The following is a 22,686-nucleotide window of genomic DNA, read 5'->3' as shown; positions in this document are numbered from 1 at the left end:
ACAGTAGTCTGGAAAGGTTGTGAACCACTGGTCTAGAGGACTTACCAGAGGTCTTTGTGCTATCAAGGTAGAATGCCAGAGCATGACATTTAAGGTATGCAGTATGGCTTCCAAAGTGTCTCGATAAGGCTTTGGGTAGAAGGCAGGAAGGTGAAATGAGGAGGTCACTTTAGGGATGAACCTCGGATGTGGCCTAAATGCAACCCTATCTGGGAAGAACACTGTGTATCGGGGATGCACCGTCAGAGCTGCTATTTCCTCTATTCTTCTAGCCAAGGTAATTACAATCAGAAAGACCTTTTTCATTGATAGATATTCTAGAGAACAGGTGGCCATAAGTTCGAAGGGAGGCCTAGTCAGCCCTTTCACCACTAGGTTTAGGTCCCACGAGGGGGTAGGAAATTGAGGTTGAAGGAAGAGGTTTGTTATTCCCTTTAGCAGCCTTTTAATGGTTGGGTGCGATAGTACTGAGTACCCCTTAATGGGTTGGTGAAATGCTGTAATAGCTGCTAGGTGGACCCTAAAAGAGCTCAAGGATAACCCTAATTTTTTTTAAGGGTCTGGTCATATTCCAGAATCTGTGGAAGAGTTGCTGATTCTGGAGAAATTTGTTGGGATGTACACCAAATTTGAAATCTGGATCATTTCTGAAGGTAAGTGCATTGCGTGGAGGACTTTCTAGTATGTAGTAGAATCTTTTGTTCTTCCTTTTAGCTCTCTAGGTGCTGGAACCACGCCTTGAGGTGAAGGATCCCCAGGTTGGAATGTATGGTACGTATCTTGTCTTGAGAGAAATGGTGCGGAGTAGTCAGAAGGGAGATTGGTGGGGACATCACAAGCTCCATCAGGTAAGGGTACCACGTCTGTCTAAGCCACGTGCGAGCAATTACATAAACACTGTCCCCCTTTATCTTTAGCAGGACCTTCAGCAGAAGAGGAAATGGAGGGAAAGCGTAAAGAAAGTCCTTGACCCACGGAAGGAGGACAGCATCACCCAAAGAGTGCTGACTAATCCCCACCCTGGAACAGTATCACAGACACTTCTTGTTCCGGTAAGTGGCAAACAGATCTGTGGACATTGTTCCACATCATGCGAAGAAGTCGTGAAGTATTAACATACGCATCTCCCACTCATGGTCATGAAGGAATTGGTTGTTCATTAGGATCTTTGTATGTGATCCTGTCATCAGCAGGAGGAAATGGGCACAGGGGTTCCTGACCGCTCTCAATTCGAGGAGATTGATGTGGAGAAATATCTCCGCAGATAACTATTTTCCTTGTGTTGTGAGACCATTTAACTGTGCACCCCATTCAATGAGGGATGTGTCAGTGGTAAGAAGTGGTGAAGGTGGCACCTGAGAAAAGGGAGTCCCTTTGCATGCATTCACCGGGTATTTCCACCAATCCAGGCAGTTCTTGATCTTGGTGGGCATGACAGGGGTTTGTCCAGACTGGCTCTGTTCAGTCTGTAAACAGAACTGAACCACAGCTGCAGGCATTGCATGTAAAGTCTGGTGTACAGAATCACCACTGTGCTTGCTACCATATGCCCCAAGAATTGGAGACAGAGTTTGGTTAGCACCTGAGGGCTGCATTGAGTAGTGTCTATGAGACAGATCAGGGATAGGGATCTGTTTTGAGGTAGGAAGGCTTTGGCCTGTAACACATCTAGGTTGGCCCCTAGGAGACTTCCTGTTCTCTTTTTCGACTTTTCCCAGACCGTTTCTTCAACTCACTGTCCTTCAGAGTTGAAGGTTAGGGAAAGACTCATACCCGCCAATGGGCTGAAGTTGGAGAGCTGCCTCCATAAAGATGATTTTCTGGTGGAGCTCTCTGTTCTTGTGATCTCTCTTGGAGCTGCTGGCAGAGGTAACATTTGTGTTGGACGTGGCCCTCGCTGAGGCAGCAAATGCACTGGGAGTGCTTGTCTATGACCGGGACCATCTTGCTGCAAGTGTGACACTTCTTGAAGCCCGGAGAGCCGAGCACACCCTTGTCCGGAGGTGGGGGGAGTACCCCTCCCAGGGGTTAACACAAGAACAAAGTCTTTTCTTTCTTTTTGATTTTTTTTTCCGGGCACGGCCAAATAAAGAGTCAGAAGAAAGCTAAAAGGTTTCTAAAGTGGAATATTAACAAATTAAAAGGAGAGTTAATCCACTAATGGACAGCAAAAGGCTCCGTCTCTAGCTGGGGCCAGTTGAGAAGGAACCAAGGACAGTTAGCTCATGGTGCAGCATGAGGAGAGACAGCAAATGTGCAGGCCTAAAAGACACTTCTACCAAAGTTCTCCAATTAGTAGCATAGGGATGCAGATACACCCACAGTGGAGCACCAATAGGGACACTACTCGAAGAAGAAATACTGTTCTTTTTAAAAGGGTGAAAAAAAGTGAGTGCACACTTAAAGAAAGGCTAGAGTCACTGTTTTAAGACTCTGTGGTAACAGCAACTCCATAGGAATCTTGGTAATGGTAGATTTCTAGGGGATGCACTAAATTAGCATATCCATAAACTGCTGTATTCTCTTCCCATCAAATACCACCCTCACTTGTGGAATTGCATTGGCCATCTGGGAGCTCCCTAATATAGGGGAAGGTTACAGATGACATGTGCTGCTGCAACCACTCCCTCCAGTCTGACTTTCCACTACTAGGAGTCCTGAGCCAGCATGTGCGAAAGTGGCTCTGGGAGAGTTTATTTTAGCTTTTTATTACTATTGATAACCGTAATGCCCATAACTGTAGTATCTGAGCCCTTCACAATCTTTAAGATATTTATCCTCATCCTATGAGGACCCTATCTCCAACTGAGGCACAGAGAGACAGACTGACTTGTCACAGGTCACATAGGAGGACTACGGTGGAGCAGGGAATTGAACCTGGGTCTCCTGAGTACCAGGCTAGCAACTTTAACCTCTAGGATGAAGGGTGGTCTTATGGTACAAGACTGGGAGTCAGGATATCTGCCACACACTTCCTGTGTGACTGTGCCACTGCCTTCTCATCTGTACAATGGGAACAGTATTTCCCCTACCTTACAGCAGTAAACCACAAAATTAATTTTCTTTGAGAGCTGCTCAGAAACTGCAATGCCAGGAGCTATAATAATGCCAATCAACTTCCAGAGCATCGCACTACCATGATGCAAATGAAGAATTCTGTCTCTGTTTTAGCATTTGCTACCAAGCCATCTATAAACTGATGACCAGTGTGATTTCTAAGTGACTGTTAAAATCTAAACCATATTAAAATATAGAATTAAAAAATATACACTTTCAATGATAGCAGTGATCCTCATGAAAACCACACTGCCTTTTCTGACAGAATGACAAGTGGTTTGGCCAGTCTGCATTTTGACTTTCAACATCACTTCTTGAATCAAAATTGGACTTTAACGGAACTATTCCTTTAGTAAAATTGCTCTCCTATGTTCCAAAATTCCCCTTGGACTAGTACATACACTGAAGTGGATTTACAGTGACGTAAATGAAAAGACTATGTTCCCAACTCTTAATCATGTCAATTTTCTACTCAATTTTATGGTGCTTGGGATGTACCTGAAATTTAAAAGAATAAAAGTTTATTCTTTGATATTACGTATTAATTTAAACATCTGCAATGTTTTTCTGTATCGGATTTTCTTCAGTGCATGGAAAAAAGGGTGCGTGCACGTGCATTTGTGTATCTCAGTATACAGGAGAGGCAGGGAGGGAGGGAGGGAGGGAGAGAGAACAGGTACAGTATTTGTTTAAGGGATGTGGAGAAAATGGTGAAATAGCAGGTATACCATGTATGATAAGATTACTCTCTTCATGCTATGAGAACAAACACGTTGCTTATCAGCAGTATTACTATTTTGGACAAAATGTATCATCCATGTAGTCCCCTTATCTAGCAGCCATTTTATGGAAAGGAAGCCTCTGCTATTTTTACAAACTACATTATCCTTAAAGGTCACATCTACCATTTTATCCCTTTGTAAGGCTTAGGTTATAGCCTCAAAGCAATGCATAATAATGAGTTTATAAAAAAGTCACTCTATTTCATCAGTGTCTAAATATATTACTTCTTCCATGTATACTTTTTTGCTAGAAAAAACACAATACACATAGCCCACCTAATTCAAAGATGTAACACTATTTTTAAATCTTATAATCCAGTATTTTAAATCCTTTAAATAAAATGGCAGGAGGCTGAGGTGGTTTTTAAATCCTATATACAAACTTACTAGGAAAGACCAGGTTTTTTTGGACTCTATCTAAAAATGTATTTAGAACAGCCAAAAGAACATACACACTAAGATCCTCAATATATGTAAATATGTGCAGCTCTGTTAACTTTAGTGGAATTGTGCCCCTTTATACCACCAGTTTGAGAACTGACACATTGAACTGATATTTTCAGGGATTGCAATTCTGGAATGCCAGTAAACACATACAAGTGTCCACATGGTGACTTCTGTACAACATTTTTTGGCTGTCCGTTTACATCCAATCTAACGAGAAAACAGCTGGACAATCTCATTTTAACTAACACTGTTTAATAGTTTTGAAAATGGAAACACCCTTGACCCTTCACAGGGCCAAACCCTAATAAAAATGTCAATTTAACTGCTGAGGTCCAGATATTTAGATACAAGAGCTATTCTAAGAGCTCCCCAAAGTATGCCGGGCATCTCCAAACACATAACACTTGTCTCATGGAAAATATAAACTAACTTGAGACCAGACAAAGTGAGGGGAGTAAACAAAAGCAGAGTGAGTGAGGGGGAAGAAAGGCCAGAGGTAAAAGACAGTTACTTACCTTGTAACTGTTGTTCTTTGAGATTTGTTGCTTATGTCCATTCCATTGTAGGTGCGTGTGCGCCCTGTGCACGGTTACCAGAAAATTTTTCCCCTTAACAAATCCCATAGGGCCAGCTCCAGTGCGCTCTGAAGCCCCATGCACATAGCGCAGTATATGAGGCACAGCTGACCCTATGCCCCCTCAGTTTCTTCTTGCCTTCAATTCCAAGAGCAGGGACAGGGGGCAGGTCATGGAATGGACCTGAGCAAACATCTTGAAGAACAACAGTTACAAGGTAAGTAACTGTCTTTTCTTCTTCAAGTGCTTGCTCATGTCCATTCCATTGTAGGGGACTTTCAAGCAGTACCTTGGAGGCGGGCTTGGAGTTCACAGGTTGGTTGACGGCAACACCGCCCTACCAAATCTGGTGTCATCACTAGCCTGTTGCACAATGGCATAGTGGGATGTAAAGGTATGCACCAACGACCACATAGCAGCTTTGCATATGTTCTGCATGGGCACCCGCACCAAAAATGCTGCAGAAGATGCCTGCACTCTGGTGGAGTGAGCTGTGATGTTGCTCGATAGTGGAACCTTTGCCTGCTCATAGCAGAAGTGTATGCAGGTGGTTATCCAGGAGAAGATTCATTGTGACGAGACAGGTAAGCCTTTCATCCTTTGAGCCACTGCAATGAACAACTGCGTGGACTTACAGAATGGCTTCGTCCTCTCCAAGCAGAAAGCCAGGGCTCTGCGTACATCCAGCGTATGCCATCTCTTTTCCTCTTCAGAAGCGTGCAGCTTCGGGAAAAACACTGGCACGAAAATGTTCTGGTTGGTGTGGAATTGTGATATCACCTTGGACAGGAAGGCCAGGTGAGGCCTCAGCTGGACTTTATCTTTATAAAAAAAATCATATAGGGCATCTCTGAGGTGAGTGCCCTGATTTCAGACACCCTCCTAGCCGATGTGATAGCTACTAAGAACGACACCTTCCGTGACAGTAGCAGAAGTGGGCAAGTTGCTGTGGGCTGGAATGGCACCCTCGTGAGCCTAGAGAGGATCAAATTCAAGACCCAGGGCGGTACGGGATCCCTGACCTGTGGGTAGAACTTTTCTATGCCCTTCAGAAATCTTGCCAACATGGCATGAGAAAAAACTGCTCTCTCGTGAATTGGGGGATGGAATGCTGAGATGGCAGCCAGATGCACCTTTAGTGAGGCAGTAGCTAGACTCTGAAGCTTGAGGTGCAACAAGTAGTCTAGGACCACCTGAATCGGTGCCTGGTGGGGCATAACCTGCCACGCTGCGGCCCAGCAAGTGAACCTTTTCCACTTGGCCAAATATGATGCCCTCGTGGAGGGCTTCCTGCTACTCATCAGCACAGTCTGAACCTGAGACGAAGAAGCTTGTTCCTCCAAGCTCAGCCATTCAGCCTCCACGCTGTCAGGTGGAGGGATTCCAGGTCCAGGTGCAGAAGGCGCCCCTGGTCCTGGGAAAGTAGGTTGTGCCACCTTGGTATCTCCAGGGGAGGGGCAACCAACAGATCCAGGAGCATCGTGAACCAGTGCTGCCTGGGCCACGTAAGTGCAATAAGGATGACCTTGGCCTTGTCTTCCTTGATCTTTAATAGAACCTTGTGTATTAACAGAATGGGAGGGAAGGTATACAGCAGCCCCGCCCAACCATGGAATGAGGAAGGCATCTGACATTGCCCCCCTCGTCCCGCCCCTGAAAGGAGCAAAGCTGGCTGCACTTCTTGTTGACCTTGGAGGCGAAGAGATCCACTTGGGGAAATCCCCACCTCTGGAAGATCATGTCGACGACTGATGGGTGGAGAGAACACTCGTGGAATGGTACAAAGGACCTGCTGAGCCGGTCTGCTGTGGCCTTCTTGATACCAGGGAGGTGAGAGGCCACCAGGTGAAAATTGTGACCTACTGCCAGATTCCAGAGACCAGAGACCAACCACCTGCAGACACAGGGCTGAGGAATGAGCGCCGCCTTGACTGTTGATATAATGCATTGTGGTGGTGGTGTCTGTTAGGACCTGAATCACCTTGCCCTTCAAGATAGGAAGGAACACCGTGCATGCTAACCAGATCGCTCGGAGCTCCCTGACGTTTATGTGGAGCTCCTGGTCCTCTTCCGACCAGGTCCCCTGGATACTGTGACCAGAACCCCACCCCAGATCCAAAGTATCTGACACTAGAGTCATTGCACGGCCCCTTTCTGCAAAGGGCATTCCCTTCATCACCATTCGGGGATCCAACCCCCACTCTAGGGAGGCCAGGACCTGTGGGGGCACAGTAGCAACCCTGTCCATGGGGTGTCTGTTTGGGGCATAAGCCGAGGCCAGCCATCCCTGAAGCAGTCTGAGCGTCAGGCAGGTGTGGCGGAGCACATAGGTGTATGCTGCCATATGGCCCAGTAGCTGCAGGCAGATTCGTGCCATTATAAGGGGGCAGGCACAGAGGTTCTTGATTAGGCTGGACATGGCCTCGAACCAGGCCTGCAGCAGGAATGCTCTGGCCTACGTTGAGTCGAGAACTGCCTCGATAAACTCTATCCTTTGCACAGGCACTACAGTAGACTTCTGCTCATCTACTAGCAGGCCCAGCCTGTGACAGGTAGCTCGAACAAAGTCCAGACTGGCTTGGGCCGGAGTCTTCAACCGGTCTCTGATTAACCAGTCGTCCAGATAGGGGTAAATCTGTACCCCTCAATGCCTGAGATAAGCAGCCAACATTGCCATGCACTTTGTGAACACCTTCGGGGCTGACAATAGGCCAAACGAGAGGGCTGTAAAGTGGTAGTGGGAATCCCCCACCACAAACCTGAGGAACCTTCTGTTACCCGGAAAGATCGGTATGTGAAAATATGAGTCCTTCAAATCAAGGGCAGCAGACCAGTCTCCTGGATCCAGGGAGGGGATAAAGGCCAGGGAAACCATGCAGAATTTTTGCCTTCTGATGTACCTGTTTAGGCCCTGCAGGTCCAGAATGGGTCTGAGACCTCCTTTGGGATGAGGAAATATTGGGAGTAGAAAGCTCATCCTCTCATATCCAGCAGGACCTCCTCTACGGCTCCCAGCATGAGAAGATTGCGCACCTCCTCTTACAAGATGTGTTCTTGAGAGGGGTCCCTGAAGAGGGATGGGAAGGTGCAGGGAGAAGGAGAGGAAAATTGGAGGGTTTAGCTCATTCCAATGGTTCCCAGGACCCAGCAGTAAAGCTGGAATGCTATACTCTTGCAAACCATCAAAATGAGTGCTGCTGACTGCCTGAGCGTCGGGAGGTAGGTGGCTGTGTGGTCGAGGAAGAAGGCAGGCACTGCCTACACCACCTAACATTCCTCTCTGTCTCTCTCTCTCTCTCCTCCTCCTGTAGGTCCCAAGGCACTGCGCTGGGAACCTGGGTTGCTGCTGCTGCCTCCTGGAAGCTTGCGGTATGTACAGACCCAACAAGCGCAGAGTTCCCTGAGAGTCCTTAAGCCCATGGAGCTTTGCAACCGTCTGTTTCGAGAAGAGCGGAGCCCCGTCAAATGGTAGGTCCTGTATGGACTACTGCACCTCCTGGGAGAGTTCGGATGACTGGAGCAACAAGCAACGGTGCATGGAGATCCCTGAGGCCACTGCCCTTGCAGCCGAGTTGACTGCGTCTGAAACAGCCTGTAAGGCCGCTCTGGCCACTGTCCTGTTCTCCTCTAAAACTGTGGAGAAGTCTTGGGCCTGATCCAGAGGTATGGCTTCCCCAAACCGCTTGAGGGAGTCCCACAAGTTATAACTAAACACCTGTTGGCTGGCGACGCAGAACTGGAGACTGGCAGTTAAATAAATTTTTCTCCCAAAAAAGTCCAGTTTCTTGCTGTTCTTGTTTTTGGGGATTGAGCCAGGTTGTCCCTGCCTGTCCTTTTCATTTGCCATCTCCACCATTAGAAAGCTCAGCGCAGGGTACGGCTGGCAGTGCCTCACATACCGCGGCATGCGCGCGTGGCTCCAGGGGGCACCGGAGATGGCCCTATGGGATCTGCTAAGGGGAAAAATTTTCTGGTAACTGTGCGTGGGGCACACACACACACACACACACACGTACAAAGGAATAGACATGAGCAAGCACTCGAAGAAGAACATCTGTCCTCATAATGAATTGATTGTCAATACCACATAGGTAGCCTGAGACCATACAGAATCACCCATATGCATGGAGGAGCAGATATCCAATTTCAGTTCTTATCACCGAACTTTGCAATTGTGATGAAATTTAAAACAAAATCTGTGGAAACTGGAAAACTATTTGCTGAAGAACAAAGCAATAGACAGACCCACACTGTTACTAATAGTAAGGATTGTAAATAGTTTGAGACACACACACAGAGGCACAATTACCTTCCTGCTCTATTCTGCATGCCACTAATATTTTTTTTATTCCTGTGTGACTAGGGTGAGGTTTTCACATTTCTCCCCTATGGACCTCGGATGAAAGAAGAGAGCAAGCCTTACCTTTGAAATCACCCTTCTGATGGCCCTAAAATCATACTCAGCATGGGCCAGAAATTCCTACCTTGGTCTCAGTCCTCCTTGTGGTTCCATCTTCTGAAGTCACAACAGACACATGGGAAGTAGGGGTACCTGGATCTTCTTCCACAGTAACAGTCTCCTCTATCATCTCCTGAGGTTCTTGCATCATGGTTATTGATGTCTGGTTGCTGGGGCTTTGCTCCTAAAAAACAAAAATGGAACATGTTTGTGATTTATACTGGCACTGCCTATGAGGATTTTTGTTTGTTCGTTGTTGTTTTAAAATAATGTACCAGCTGTCAGATGGAATATAGACTCAGAAAGGAGGGCTTTATTGACCCAAGAATAACAAGCTGAGGATATGCTGCCCTGACTGAGTAACCACATTAACGAGATCATTTGAAGCCGACATCAAGGACTCTGCATTTGTTGCCCATTTACAGGAGACTATTTCTTCATATTTACATTTGATTTGCATTTTCCCTGCTATGCTCAATCTAGGATGAGTGGAATATCTGTGCATAAAAAAACCACATCATGCTCCATAGTAAACAGGACTGTGTTTCAGAGCAGTTCATCTTATTTACTATTAAAAACTTATTTCCAAATGATAAATCACACTCTTCAGACCTGAGTAGCAATGTATAACAAGGCTATAAATGATCTGTCAAGACCTTCTAGTTATACAGGACTCTAACACATACCTTCTATGACCAAAAGTAATTATAATTAAGCAAATATAGTTAGCTAAAGAAACTCACAGCTGAACTGGTGGTGGCAATAGTGGGAATTTTCCCCCAGAACATCCCACAGCATAGACGAGGCCTAACTGGTTACAATCTCAGCTAAAAGTTGTAGCATATACACAACACAGTCAACTGTTGAACAAAATGAAAATTCTCTACAGAAGATGGTTCTTTTGAGGAATGCTATCCGAAGAGGATTCTTCTGCCTCTCAAGCAGAAATTTCTATTGTGTTTTTCCTTGTGTAAGTTGTGTGTCAAAAAAGGTCTTCCTGATGGATGAATGAATTTTAGAAGTGTCCCAATACCTGGGCAATGAAGAACTGGCTAACAGACTGAGAAATACATTTTCAATCCTTGACTAGGTACTATGGTATAACAGACTAGGGTGAACAATGAAAGGAATAAAGCCAATGGGTTGTGCACAGGGGTAAAAGTGCAAATCCTAAAGCAGAATCAGGCCTATGCTTACCAAGTCCTATTAGATGTAGAAGAAATCTATGATATTCCTTCTATAATTATTTCAATTATGAAAGGTTTAAAAAAAATAGGAGTAAAATAAACAGGGCCATAAATTGCAACATTAACCAATCCTCTTAAGAAATGATTGTGGATAAGTCAGTATCTTTTCACTTCATATGGAAACAAAAAGATGGGGATGAAACTGTTCCCATGCAGGTGTTGAGTCTAATTATGTTAAGACATAAATATCCTGCACCTGTGAGCAGTGTCATCACTAGGAAACTACAGGATATTGTTTTGTAGCATTTTATTGAAGAAATTACATTTCATCTCCATGGTATGCTGACTGGCATCCTCAATGCCTTCTGTTGAGTCCCGAAGGAGAGGATACTTTCAAATGGACTTTATGCAGCTGAACAGGAGCAGGGCTTTAAATGTTCTTGTTAGACTCCACGGGGAAAAATATTTCATTTAATCCTCATATGATCTGTAACCTTTTTTTTTTTTTTTTTTTTTTTTTTTTTTTTTTTTTTAAAACAAGCTGGCTAAGGTGCCCTTGTTCGGCTTACTTTATTTACAGCTATATTCTGACATTCTGGAAAATACCTGTTATTGCAATTCAGGCTTATGTATTAACTAGTGAATAGTTTTCATGTGCAGGTAGACATTAGTATTAACTCCATCACAGACTTCAGTACAGGCATGAAGCTGGAAGTAGCCATCTTGATCAAACTGGAAGGGGGACAAATCATAAAAAGAATATGCACACTGGGCCAAATTAACTAGTGGTGTAAGCAGGCCCAACTCCATTTCCCATTGAAATCACAGCACAACTAAGACTACAAAATTTGTCAGCCTGAATATGGTTAAATCCCACATTTCAGTTTGCAAGCTTTCATCTCTGTCATCACTAGTGCCAATGACGTGCAGTACATACTGAATCTTGCAAATATTCTGGTGTTTAAAGGTCATTTTATATTTTATCACCATTGGCTAAAGAGGAAACTAAGTCCTGTGGCAAAAATATTCAGAGTTGCATATTTTCCAGAACAAAACAAAACAAAAACATATGTTTTAATTCCAATCTCTTATAGTGAAGCCATTTTCCCCACCACCCCACATAAAAGCTTCACCTTAAAGTGAAGATTTTCTATAACCAGAAGGCAATTTACACATTGTAATGCACTGAACACTCAGGCCTTCCATTATTCTTCTCTATAACACACTTACACAACATCCAAGCCCGTTTGACATAATCCATTGTATTCCCTTCCCTGTAACTCTCCCTGCCAGATTTGAGATGGCATCAAGTGCCCATACTTTCTGAAGTTGAAACTTCTTGTTTTTCTCTCACATATACACCCTTACACACACACACCCTTACACACCCTTACACACACCCTACCATTCTAGCTGCATTTTGAGGCTACTGGATTACTTAGTTTCTCTCCTCTGTCCCTACATTTTTGTGAGGCAAACTCTGGTTTGTGATAACAAATCAAGGAAAAAAAAATAATAATAAAAATCTCCCTTTGTAACCAGGCTGCCTGTGGGCAAAGGAAATCTTTAAAGCCTGGCACTTAAACATGAGCAAACTGCAAACTAAAGCATACTGACTTTAAATGAACACCAGAACTTGTTTTTATCCTGTGGCTGCTTCTAAAATGATGATCCTGAGAGATTTGATATGGATTTGCATTCCTAAAGTAGTGCGCGATCAGTTGGAAAAGACTATCCTGAGCATCAAAAGATTAAAAGCCTGCCTAGTTCAAGGTAGATTTCCCAAGGCAGACAGCCATCCAGCCTGTGTTTGCATAGATCTACCTTCTTCTTATTGCATGAACTATCCAGGGACACACGAGTGATGAGGTTGGAATGTCATCTAACCTCCTGTTCCCTGAGATTACTTCCAAGAGATCTCCAAAGCCTTATTAATGTTCTTAACTCTCAAGTTTTTGATAAAGTAGCAACAATGTGGGGGAAAAAAAGGGTAGTTTCAATTATCATGGTTTGTGTGTTTCAATCACAGAAATCAGGACTCAATACTACTGTCAAATACTTTAAAAGGCATCAGAAATGAATTTCTCTGCACAGCTGCAAAAATAGCCCGGACACTCCTTTAATTAACAGGTTTCTGGATGAAGCCATTATTTCAAACATTTAACCAGTTGAGCTCAATTATTTAAGTACTTGGTACAAACTTGACTTGATAGACATTTTGGTATTTGCTAGTCTGTGCAGACTTCTAATGGCTTAAAATATTGTTCCCTCAATGACTAGTCTTAGTGGTAGTTTAGTGCAGTTGAACTATCTTTAGACGTTTTGGGCAAGAACTGCAAAATAGTAATTCTTGTTTTGTTAAAAGCAAAGTGATGTGCCATACAGAAATATCTCCTAGGGCCTCCTACTTTGTATTAGAATATTGCTTCCCCTAGAACCATCATCATTTTGATTCCCAGAGTTATCTTTCCATCAAAGTGACTATTTTATATCTGTGTAATAAAAGAATAACCTCTCTCAGAAGGATCACACATCCTGCATTAAGACAACAAAGTATTTTATTCTTGGTTTATGAAACAGTTTAAATGACAGGAGATTACCTCTTCCAACCAAAACAGTTACTCTTCAAAAACATTCAAAGCATGTCCATTTAATAATCCTCCTTCCTGCAGTGGAGGCTATTCAAGTGACTGCTTACTACAGGTTACCATTAGACAGCAGGTCTGTAGGTTTCAGCAAGACACCACAGCTGTGTTTTCACTAGCGGGACATTTGTCCAAAAGCCTAGTGTAGACGAAGCCAAAATGTGTTGATAACTGTGAAATACACTAGAAATCTGGGCATATTTAACCTCAGATGATATTTCCAATTGAATAAAAATGAGAATAATTCCTGTCTCCCACCCCTTGTCTGACTTTCCTATTGAAGCCCTGATCCTTGCAATGGATTTATATAAAAATAGGACTACTTACATGTGTAAAATTAAGCACGCAAGACAGTCTTTGCAGAATCAAGCGTTTGGGCTTGTCTACTTTAGAAACATACTTCAGATTAAGCTAGAGAGTGAATTTAAAGTGCAATAACTATTGCAGAATAACTCCATGTGTAGACAAGCCCTTAGACTGTAAGCGCTTTGGAGCAGGGGCTTCTATATGTGTACATTTTCTAGCACAACAGGAACCTACACTTGGTTGAGGCCTTTAGGTCGTACTGTAATGTACTAACAATAAATGGAAACTTTATCTTGTAAGAGCTCATGTTCAGGGAGTTCTGCAGTTAAAACAACTACCACCTGATGTGGAGCCCAAACCAAGTTAGGTCTTAGTTAAGCCCTCCTATTGTGTGATACAGGAGGTCAGACTAGATGATCCAGTGGTCCCTTCTGCCTTTCAATTCTATGACATGGGCACTCGCAGAAGCCACATCCTGAAGTCAGTCAAGTCTGCACAAAAGAAAAATGCTTCCTCTAATCAAAAAATAAACTAACCTGGCATGGGATACCATAACGAACCCAGCTGAACACCACAATGCATTAGCTGTTCTCAGAGCAGTTTCACTCTCCTTGCCTTTCAGATACAAACACATAATAAATAGGTGAATAAAGAATTATGTCGAAGGCTTTTAAAAAGGAGTGTGAAAAGGGGACTTTTCAATAACTGAAAAAGCTGAAAAAAAAAGATGTCATTTTAGAAAGCATTTTCAGCCACAAACAAAGAAGAACTTTGTAAAAGACCATAGCAATTCATGATCTGAGCTCTCCACACGGCACCACACCTTTCAGGGAAAGAAAGAAAACAAAATCAAACAGAACAAGAAAAGTAGTAGTAATATTCATCCCTAACATGCAGCAAAATAGACAGAGGTTCAGCAACTCTGTAACTGCCCATCAACATGGAAATCTACAGTGTCTGCTCAATAGTCGACAAAGAGGGTTTTTATGCTATTTTAACAATCTGAAGTGTCTCAGTTAATGGAAGACTGGTCAATTGGCCCTCAACTATTTCTAATTGACTGGAATGATGGATGACGCTAAAGGGGAAGCTGACCCACTGAACTTTTCCACAAAGCTAGAAAACTGCAGAAGACTGTAAACAGTGTTTTAAGAATGGAAGTAGGGGAGACAGAGGGGTAGAGGACTTCCAGAGACACTGCCTTCCTCTTAACCTGCTGAATGACCCAGGTAATTACAGGCTTGCTGCAAAGTTGTTTTTGGAGGAGAGAAAACAAAAACCCTGAACCCAAAGCAGTAACGCAATATCGAAGTAGAGTGCAATAAATAGGGTATTTTCCCCCCATACTCTTCCCCCTTTTCTCCATTAGCTGAAGGCTAATGTGCTGCCCAGCTCTAGCATGCAAGCTGGCCCTCTGAATCAAAAATGGCAATTTGTCACTTTGACAAGAAAGATGTCTCTTAGTTCTTTATCACTTGGTCTTGCCACAGCAAGGATTTTTTCAGATCATTTTGATGCTAACTAAATATGTTGAGGCTTTAAATCCCAGCCTGCTTCAAAGCGGGTAATATATATATATATATATATATATATATACACATGTTAATCACCCAACTGCATTAAAAGTAAATTAAATTATGCTGAATGATGGTGGCCGGTGACCTTCAGAACACAGTAGTTACCCACAGTCTTTGAACTGGGAAAGAGCCACATACAGCATGTACTGGAGCAAATGATCTAAACAATCTGTTTTGATGAGCATTCAAGTTAAGGCTTTGAAAGCTGCATTAAGAACCAAATGAAACAGCCATAAAGTAAGTATGATTGTGGTTCAAATTCCACTAAGGGTCAAAGAGAAACTGAAGCTGGTGTATTTACATAGGAATATCAGACACTGAATCAAATGAAAAGGACGCTAAGAGAGGAGCCTTTCCCTTTGTGACTCTGGTGGAGTCAACTTACTCTGCCAAGAGAGCACAGATCTTCTGACCTCTATAGAAAGTAGCACTGGGAGAGACACTAAACACATGTTCTGAGAAGTGCAAAGAAAAAGATGTTTCTTTGGGTACGTCTACACAACACACAAACCAACCCGCGGTAGCGAGTCCCAGTCAACTGACTTGAGCTCACATTCTGGGGCTCAACTTGTTCAGGGTTGGGTTGAAGCCCAAGCTCTGACTCTCCCTGTTCACCAGGTTTCTGAGCTTGGGCTCCTGATGGAGCCAACACGGCTATTTTTAGCTCTGCAGCATGAGGCCAAGTCAGTTGACTCAGGGGGGTGAGACTCGCTGCAGTGGGGTTTGGTTTTTGTTTGCTGTTTAGACTGAGCCTTAGACAAAACTTTTACAAAGGTCAGTAAGTAACTGTTAAAAACAACACTTGCACTTTATAGCGCCTTCATTCCAAAGAGCTCAAAGGGATTTTCAGACAATGAATTTAGGTTAATATTCCTGAAAAAGAAGACATGAGGCAGATATTATCCTTACTGTACAAACGGGGAAACAAAGGCACAACAAGCTTTAGTATCTTTCCCAAGGTCAGAAGTCTGTGACAGGCCCTGGAATTGAACCTAGGTGTCCTGACTCATACTCCAGTGCCTTAGTCACAAGACCATCCTTTCTCCTTAATGGTCCATCAGCTCAGCTTCAGGAACTAGATTCAGCAGCACGTTTTTTCCATACACAATTTCTGAACATTTTACTCAGCTGTCAGACATAAGGCAGACTTCACCCTGGGTAAATCATACTTCTCTTAGCTACAGTGACATCAGCTGCATGGCTAGCATTTAATCAGGAAAATCTGTCCACCATGAGATCATATTAAATTAATGGGAAAACACTGTATCTTACGGGGATTGCATAGATAATGCTCTCTTTCCTTTGCACCACTATAGATCTGTAGTTCACTAGCCACGTGATGTTAGTAAGCCACATGTTAAATGAACACCAGAGAGACTTGATTTAAAAAAAAAAGAAAAGAAAAGAAATCAGTAGCTAAAACACCATACATTCTAGCACGTCTAATATTTGACTAAACTAACACCAGTTGTGTACTGAGTTCAATATGATATAGACTCCTACTTGCTGTCTTCCTAGGGTCTTCAGATGACCTAGCAGAAGCTACACGGACGGAAAGTTTCCTGGGATAAGGTTATATCACTTAGTAATCATTAGGATTACTATCTTCCAGCAGAATTTTCTTCACCTCCATCTTGGCTTGTGGGAAGGATGAGTTCTTTGCGCATTCCTTTCTTTGTCAGACATTTAAGATACATTTCTCCTTCTCCCCCACTCCTTCCTCAGGTTTACAGTCAGGAATTAAGATGATGCATGTATTGGTATATATACCAAATCCACAAGCATACATATACATGGGAGCACCTGAGGTCTTCTACTCAGCTTGACAGCTTCTCCTCTTTATGAAGTAGTCCCTTAGAGGGTACAATCAGTAGTGTGCATGTGCACACACACGAAACACCAGCACACTCGGTCATACAGAGCCAAAAAGTTACACTTGAATGAACTTTGGTTTTAGGTGTCTAGATAGACACCTACAGCACACCAGATAGTTTGTATGGTGGAGTAACTATGCAGGCTTCACTGGTATAAGGGACATGAGCAAAATGCTTAATTAATTACAAGGCAGTTCATTTAGAGGATGTAGAAGTGGATTATCACCGAGAGTTGATTTTAGTCTCTCTACATGACCTGTGGCAATATAAAATCAGAATTAAACTCAATGTAATCTTCTCCCACCCCCACTACTGCCCATGGATGATGTTTGCACTACATAATTAAAAAGCCCAAACCCTCACGATTGCAAACAGAAAAGAAAGAATAAGTGGATCACTAATGAAATGCTGTTCTAAAGCCTAAATTTGAAAAGTGGCATTTCTTAAATAAATCATTTCTTCTTCTGGGGAGTACGAAGTGACTGGTGATAAATCTCAGCCGCTATCCCATAAGGAAAGAACTTGCCAACATTTCCCACTATTCAGTACCAAAGCAGATTTGCTTGGAATTAAGAAGCCAGATCAGCATCAGTCCAAATAACTCCCCAGAAGATGATTCATGTTCAATCACGTTACATTTCTTTAAACCAAAAAGGCCACCATTTTCTAAAACGAACATAGCAGGGAATGTGTGATGAGCTTCTTAACGCAAGCCTGGCTCTCAATATTACGTAACCCCAGAGAGTAAAAACGTGACAGCAGGTGACAGAGATCTTTGGATGACTACAAGTCCAGCTAAGAGCCAAGAGACACAAACAAGCCAACAAAGCCTGGGGGCTGCTTCTTTTGCTGTAAATCTTCCAAAAGAAAAGGATTCCAGCAGAAAGACCACTTTACCAAATGCAATGGCAGTTACTGCACTATTGTAACAACCCAAGAGACTTCACTGACAATTTTTCATTTGCTTCCTTTGAGGCCAGTTTATCCTGCTTACTTTCATCCACCTTGAAATATATAGTAAAGTGCTGATCTTGCAACTTAGGTCAGCAGACAGTCTTTACACACACAGGAGAGACTGCTTGGGAAAGTCAAGATGATTCACATGAGGGAGGGTTGTAAGACTAGGCCCTAAACTAGTAACAGACTAACAACAAAAGGAGAGGCTGAAAAGGGGGAACAAATTAATACTCATTTATTGCCAAATCATGATGTGGAGGAAAAAAAGCAACTGAGGCACCAAGGGACATGGAGAGAAGAAATTATTGAATTACATATACACTTATGCTAGGTGCCTGGGTAATAAACAAGAGGAATTGTAATGGTCCATTTATGAATACAAATTCGACCTAGTTGGTACTATTGAAACCTGGTAGGAAGACTTATATGATTGGAACGTTAAAATCATCCGTTATAACCCATTTAGAAAGGATCAAGCGGGCAAAAGAAAAAAGGGGTGTGTGGAATTTAAGTAAAAATGGCATTATCCATTTCCAAGTCACCAACAACTCAGATGCAAATGATCTTGAACGCTGATGGATCAGAGTTTTAACAAATAAAGCACAAGATGGTGCTTGCTACAGCTCAACAATTCACTCTAGAGAAGAGGATGATTATGGCCTTGTCTGCACCATCACTTATGCCGGCAACTTTAAAATCAAAATTGGCTTTTTTTTCTAAAAGATACACTCTAGTTCAAACAAATTAATTCAGGAAGCCCTCTGACCTATGTTATGCAGGAAGTCAGAGTAGATGATAATATTTTCTGACCTAATAATCTGAGGTCTACGACCATATCCCCTTTAAGAGTCATGAATGGATTTTCCAGATGTTTTCAGTGCATTTAGCACTTTTCATCCAAAGATCTCAAAAAATTTGCAAAGGCATGTAAGCATCATCATCCCCATTTTACAGATAGGGAAACTCAGTGATTCATACATTGACGCAATGGCAGAGTCAAGAACAGAATCCTAAATGGCCCGACTGTCAACATTGAGAACAATCTGCAACACCCACAGCTGCCCCAAACATATAGATGTCAATTGCCCACAAACAGAAAAGTTTTTTTATACTATAAAGTCAACAGTCCAAAAGCAGCACTAGAAAAAAAGTACACTTTGTACCCACAAAAGGATCACCTAAAAATACTGTCACAATCTCTCACCTAATTGTGATTCTCATCTGTGGCTTTATATTACCTATATTTACTCTCTCTAGTGTTCCATGTGCTTTTTGAAAATAAATCTAACACATTCTTTTATCTGCACCATATGTACTCATTGCTCCATTTGTGAGTCAGTTTAGTCACAGCCACATTTAGTCCAGCCACATCTGCCAACTACTCACTTACATAAATTCCTTTATTGTTTATTATTTCTATCACACAAAAGGTTTGTCTCTCACTTTTAGAGGGGAATTTAAAAATTCTAAAGCTAAAAAAAAAGGGGGTAGGTCTGTGCACAGAGAGTTCGTGTTCTAAATTACCTCTTTTCAAACTACTTTGGACCATTCAATAAGCCACTTATAAATTAATCAGACAGTAAAGATAAGAAGACGACACTGTGACGACAAGAGGAATTAGGAACTCATTTACTGGAAAAAAATCCATCCCCAAACTCACTCAGAAGGCTAGATTTATCCTAGGTGCCACAGTGGAAATTGTACCTTCCTCTCAGCCAAAAATGCAACCTCCTCTTCTTTATATCATACCGAACACCTGGTTCTACAAGATCCACCTCCAGCAACACCCTAGCACAACTCCACTGTCTGATGTAGACCCAACTGGAGCCGTGGGAGAGGAGGGCCAAGGGGAGTTGCTTCAGGCCCCCCATTTGAGAGATCCCCCAAACCAAGTGGCGCTGTGACCCCACATGCCAGTCACAGTGTACACTGAAATTTGGCCCAGAAGCTGCTCTGTCACAATGAAAGGGCAGCTGGGCCAAACCTGACTGTGACCCCGTGTGCTGGATAGCGATGCCTGGAGCAGGGAGCCAGGCCCTGCCCCATGCTGCTGTGGCGTAAGTCCAGGGCAGACTTGCTCTACAACCCCCAAACACCACCCCACTGCAATCTGGCCTCCCCTCAGTAGCAATTTTTCGGAAGGGTGGGGTCCTCAGTTTTGGATTCTGCCTAAGGCTCCGAAAAACCTCTGTGTGACCCTTTATGCCACCCCCCATTTGTGACCTTAAACTGTAAGCGCTTCAGAGAAGACAAAAACTTTTATCTGAATTTTTACTACCGCAAAGCATCATGACCCATCTATGCTTACCCACCGGAAATATACAAAACAGCTGACTTTTCTTCTTCGAATTTGAATTAAATTGATGTAATTTTTGTTTTTAAAAACTCTTCACAAAGAAATGAGGATTATGTAGTTTTAATGGTTTCAGACATTTCCCAAAAAAGCCAGAAATAACCAGTAAGAATCTAGAAATGAAAGATCCCCTCCAGTTATGGAGTAAACTGCTTGGTTGCCATTAAAATTAATCCATGTTCTGTGGCTAATTCCATGGGTACTGCACAGATAATTTACCCAAGACCATACATCAAGCAGAGTTCACTTTATTAGGTTTTGGGCTGTCAGACTGCTGCTCTGTTCTTAAAATAGAATGGCACTTTTTGATGCATTCCTGGAGCATATATAAATTATAACAGTTCAAGGCAACTGCACCATTTTCCCTCTGTGTGGTCCAACAAGAGCACACACTTAAAGGTTTCCAACTCACAGCCGTTAATCTCTTGGGCAGAGACCTGCCTCTTACTCCATCCTGACCAGAGATTTTTAAGGCTGCGCAGCTCCTGGATTACACTGCAGTATCTCTAGCAAGACCATCTGCCTAAAAAGGCCAGCACTTGGGCTTTGCTTTCTCTCTAAGCACTATGGACAGCATATTGCCAGCAATAACAAGTTACCACACAGCTCTTCCTAAGCAAGCCCATTTATTCCTCAGGTAAAAACATTAACGAGAAAAACATAAGAAACAAACATTCCTATGCCCATGCTAGCAGTTTACCAGAGGTCATCCATCAATCCTATGGGGCCCCAGTAGGCAAAAGTCTTTCCAGTCCTTCTGCCAAGGTTGGGACTCAAGTGCTGGATCAGAAAAAAGGCTGTGACTCAGTTTAAAAACTCTGACTACTTATCCTTTCTTTGTCAGTTAGTCTCTAGAGAATCAAGTTTGAAGAATAAATGCAAGTCTCTCCAGATGGTGGTACTTCTCTAAAGGTGTTACAACCTGAGTGACTTTGCCTATTAACTCCCCTTTCCCCCTTCTTAGTTCCAGGAGAAGCTAAGGTTACCCTGCCCCATGGAATTACATAGTTTCTTACCCACAATGATACATAAACTTAATACAGTAATGTCTCCCAAAGATACTGTAAGAAATTGACACATCTAGCACATAAATAACTCCTGTAAAAATGCTGCTGAACCATGATTCAACTCCATTGAACTCAAGCTAAGCTTTCATTCTTAATGAGATTCCTAAAACTGGAGACACCTTTAAAAACTGTAGGACGGAGCACCAATGGGGTGAAATGAGGATAGAAATTCAAATCTAACTTACTATTTTCTTGCTATAGTGGAAGACAATCAAATGCAACATGACATTAGCCTTCACTAACAAGGCATGAGAACAAAATATTTATCTCATGTTTATTTTTTGTAGGAAGCTCCCTTCCTTTGTAAAAGGGGAGTCATTCCATCCATCATGCTGACCAGGAACCCAAACAACAACAGGAGTTGCACAAATATAGCAGTCATGCTATTATCTTCTGTAATTTCCTTGTTATTTTTGGCAACAGCTACAAAAGGCTTCCCAGTTTTTATTCACAGAAGGAATCTAAACACGTTCTGTTTGACCCACACATCAATGGCATTCAATGAGACAAGGCCAAGTGGTCATGGAATCACTGGGAAGAACTGGCACATCAATGCCCTCCAACAAAACTTCACACTCTATTCCTGTTAAATAAGGCAGCTGGCCTTAGGTTTGTGAGAACAGAAGAAAAAACAAGCTTGAGCGTCTGCCATGTGTTTTTGTTTTCACTAATTCACTAACCTCCTTACACTGAGCCCATGGCTGGCATCCGTAATCATGTTACTGCTTTATACCATCTACTAAAGCCACTGCTTTTTGTTTTGTTTTTAATACGGGAGAAGCAATCAAAGCAGAACAGCAATACAGGTCTGCAGTCCAGCCTGTTAAATCAGACAGTGAGATCAACAGACTAATAGAGCAGGGAAGAAAAAATAAATAAAAAGCAATTGTGGGAATAGGAGGGAGAGGCCAGAAAAGAACATGGGTGAGATGAGAACCATGAAAGAATGCGTGAAGAGTCAGCACAGAGGAGGACCCACATGCAGGGTCATGAGAGAATGAAAAAACAAAAGGAGATGTTGGGCCGTGGAGGTTGAATGCAGGAAGAAAGCTGAATGGAAAAGTGGTGGAAAGAGAGAGGGAGATAAAAATGAAGGACAACTAATAAATCCTTAATTTTTTCATTTTTTCGTTATTTGTTAATGTTGCTTTTGTTATTTTACTTTCTATGACATTTACCAAACTGAATTACCAATAGCGTTTTTCCCCAAGATCTCCAAACAGGTTTTACATGTGGTTTGTCTATGTTATTTTTGTGTTTCCAATCATTCACTAGGAGCATCTCATGTCCTGGGGTACCCCCAGAGAAGGAAGAGATTAAGCACAAAAACCTTGAACACAAGCCCTGCTTTCAATTTTATGCAACCAGCATGAACAAACAGGAAAATAACAGAAAGACTA

General features: G+C 42.6%; 1 protein-coding gene across 16 annotated transcripts in view; it reads right to left on the bottom strand.

Annotated features, from left to right (window-relative positions):
- ARVCF (ARVCF delta catenin family member) overlaps positions 1-22,686 on the bottom strand; it is a 395,675-nt gene that overhangs the window by 128,072 nt on the left and 244,917 nt on the right. For all 16 annotated transcript variants that reach the window (XM_067539839.1, XM_067539832.1, XM_067539833.1 and 13 more), the window contains one exon: positions 9,346-9,504. In XM_067539839.1, coding sequence (XP_067395940.1) covers positions 9,346-9,504 — 159 coding nt within the window. The remainder of the gene's footprint in view (positions 1-9,345; positions 9,505-22,686) is intronic.

Source organism: Emydura macquarii, unplaced genomic scaffold, assembly GCF_026122565.2.
Source record: "Emydura macquarii macquarii isolate MOO-44397 ecotype Brisbane River unplaced genomic scaffold, CSIRO-AGI_Emac_v2 contig_554, whole genome shotgun sequence".
In the NCBI taxonomy this organism is placed as follows: domain Eukaryota; kingdom Metazoa; phylum Chordata; order Testudines; family Chelidae; genus Emydura; species Emydura macquarii.
Note: the sequence above shows the minus strand (reverse complement) of the source record. Positions and strands in the feature narration are given on the sequence as shown.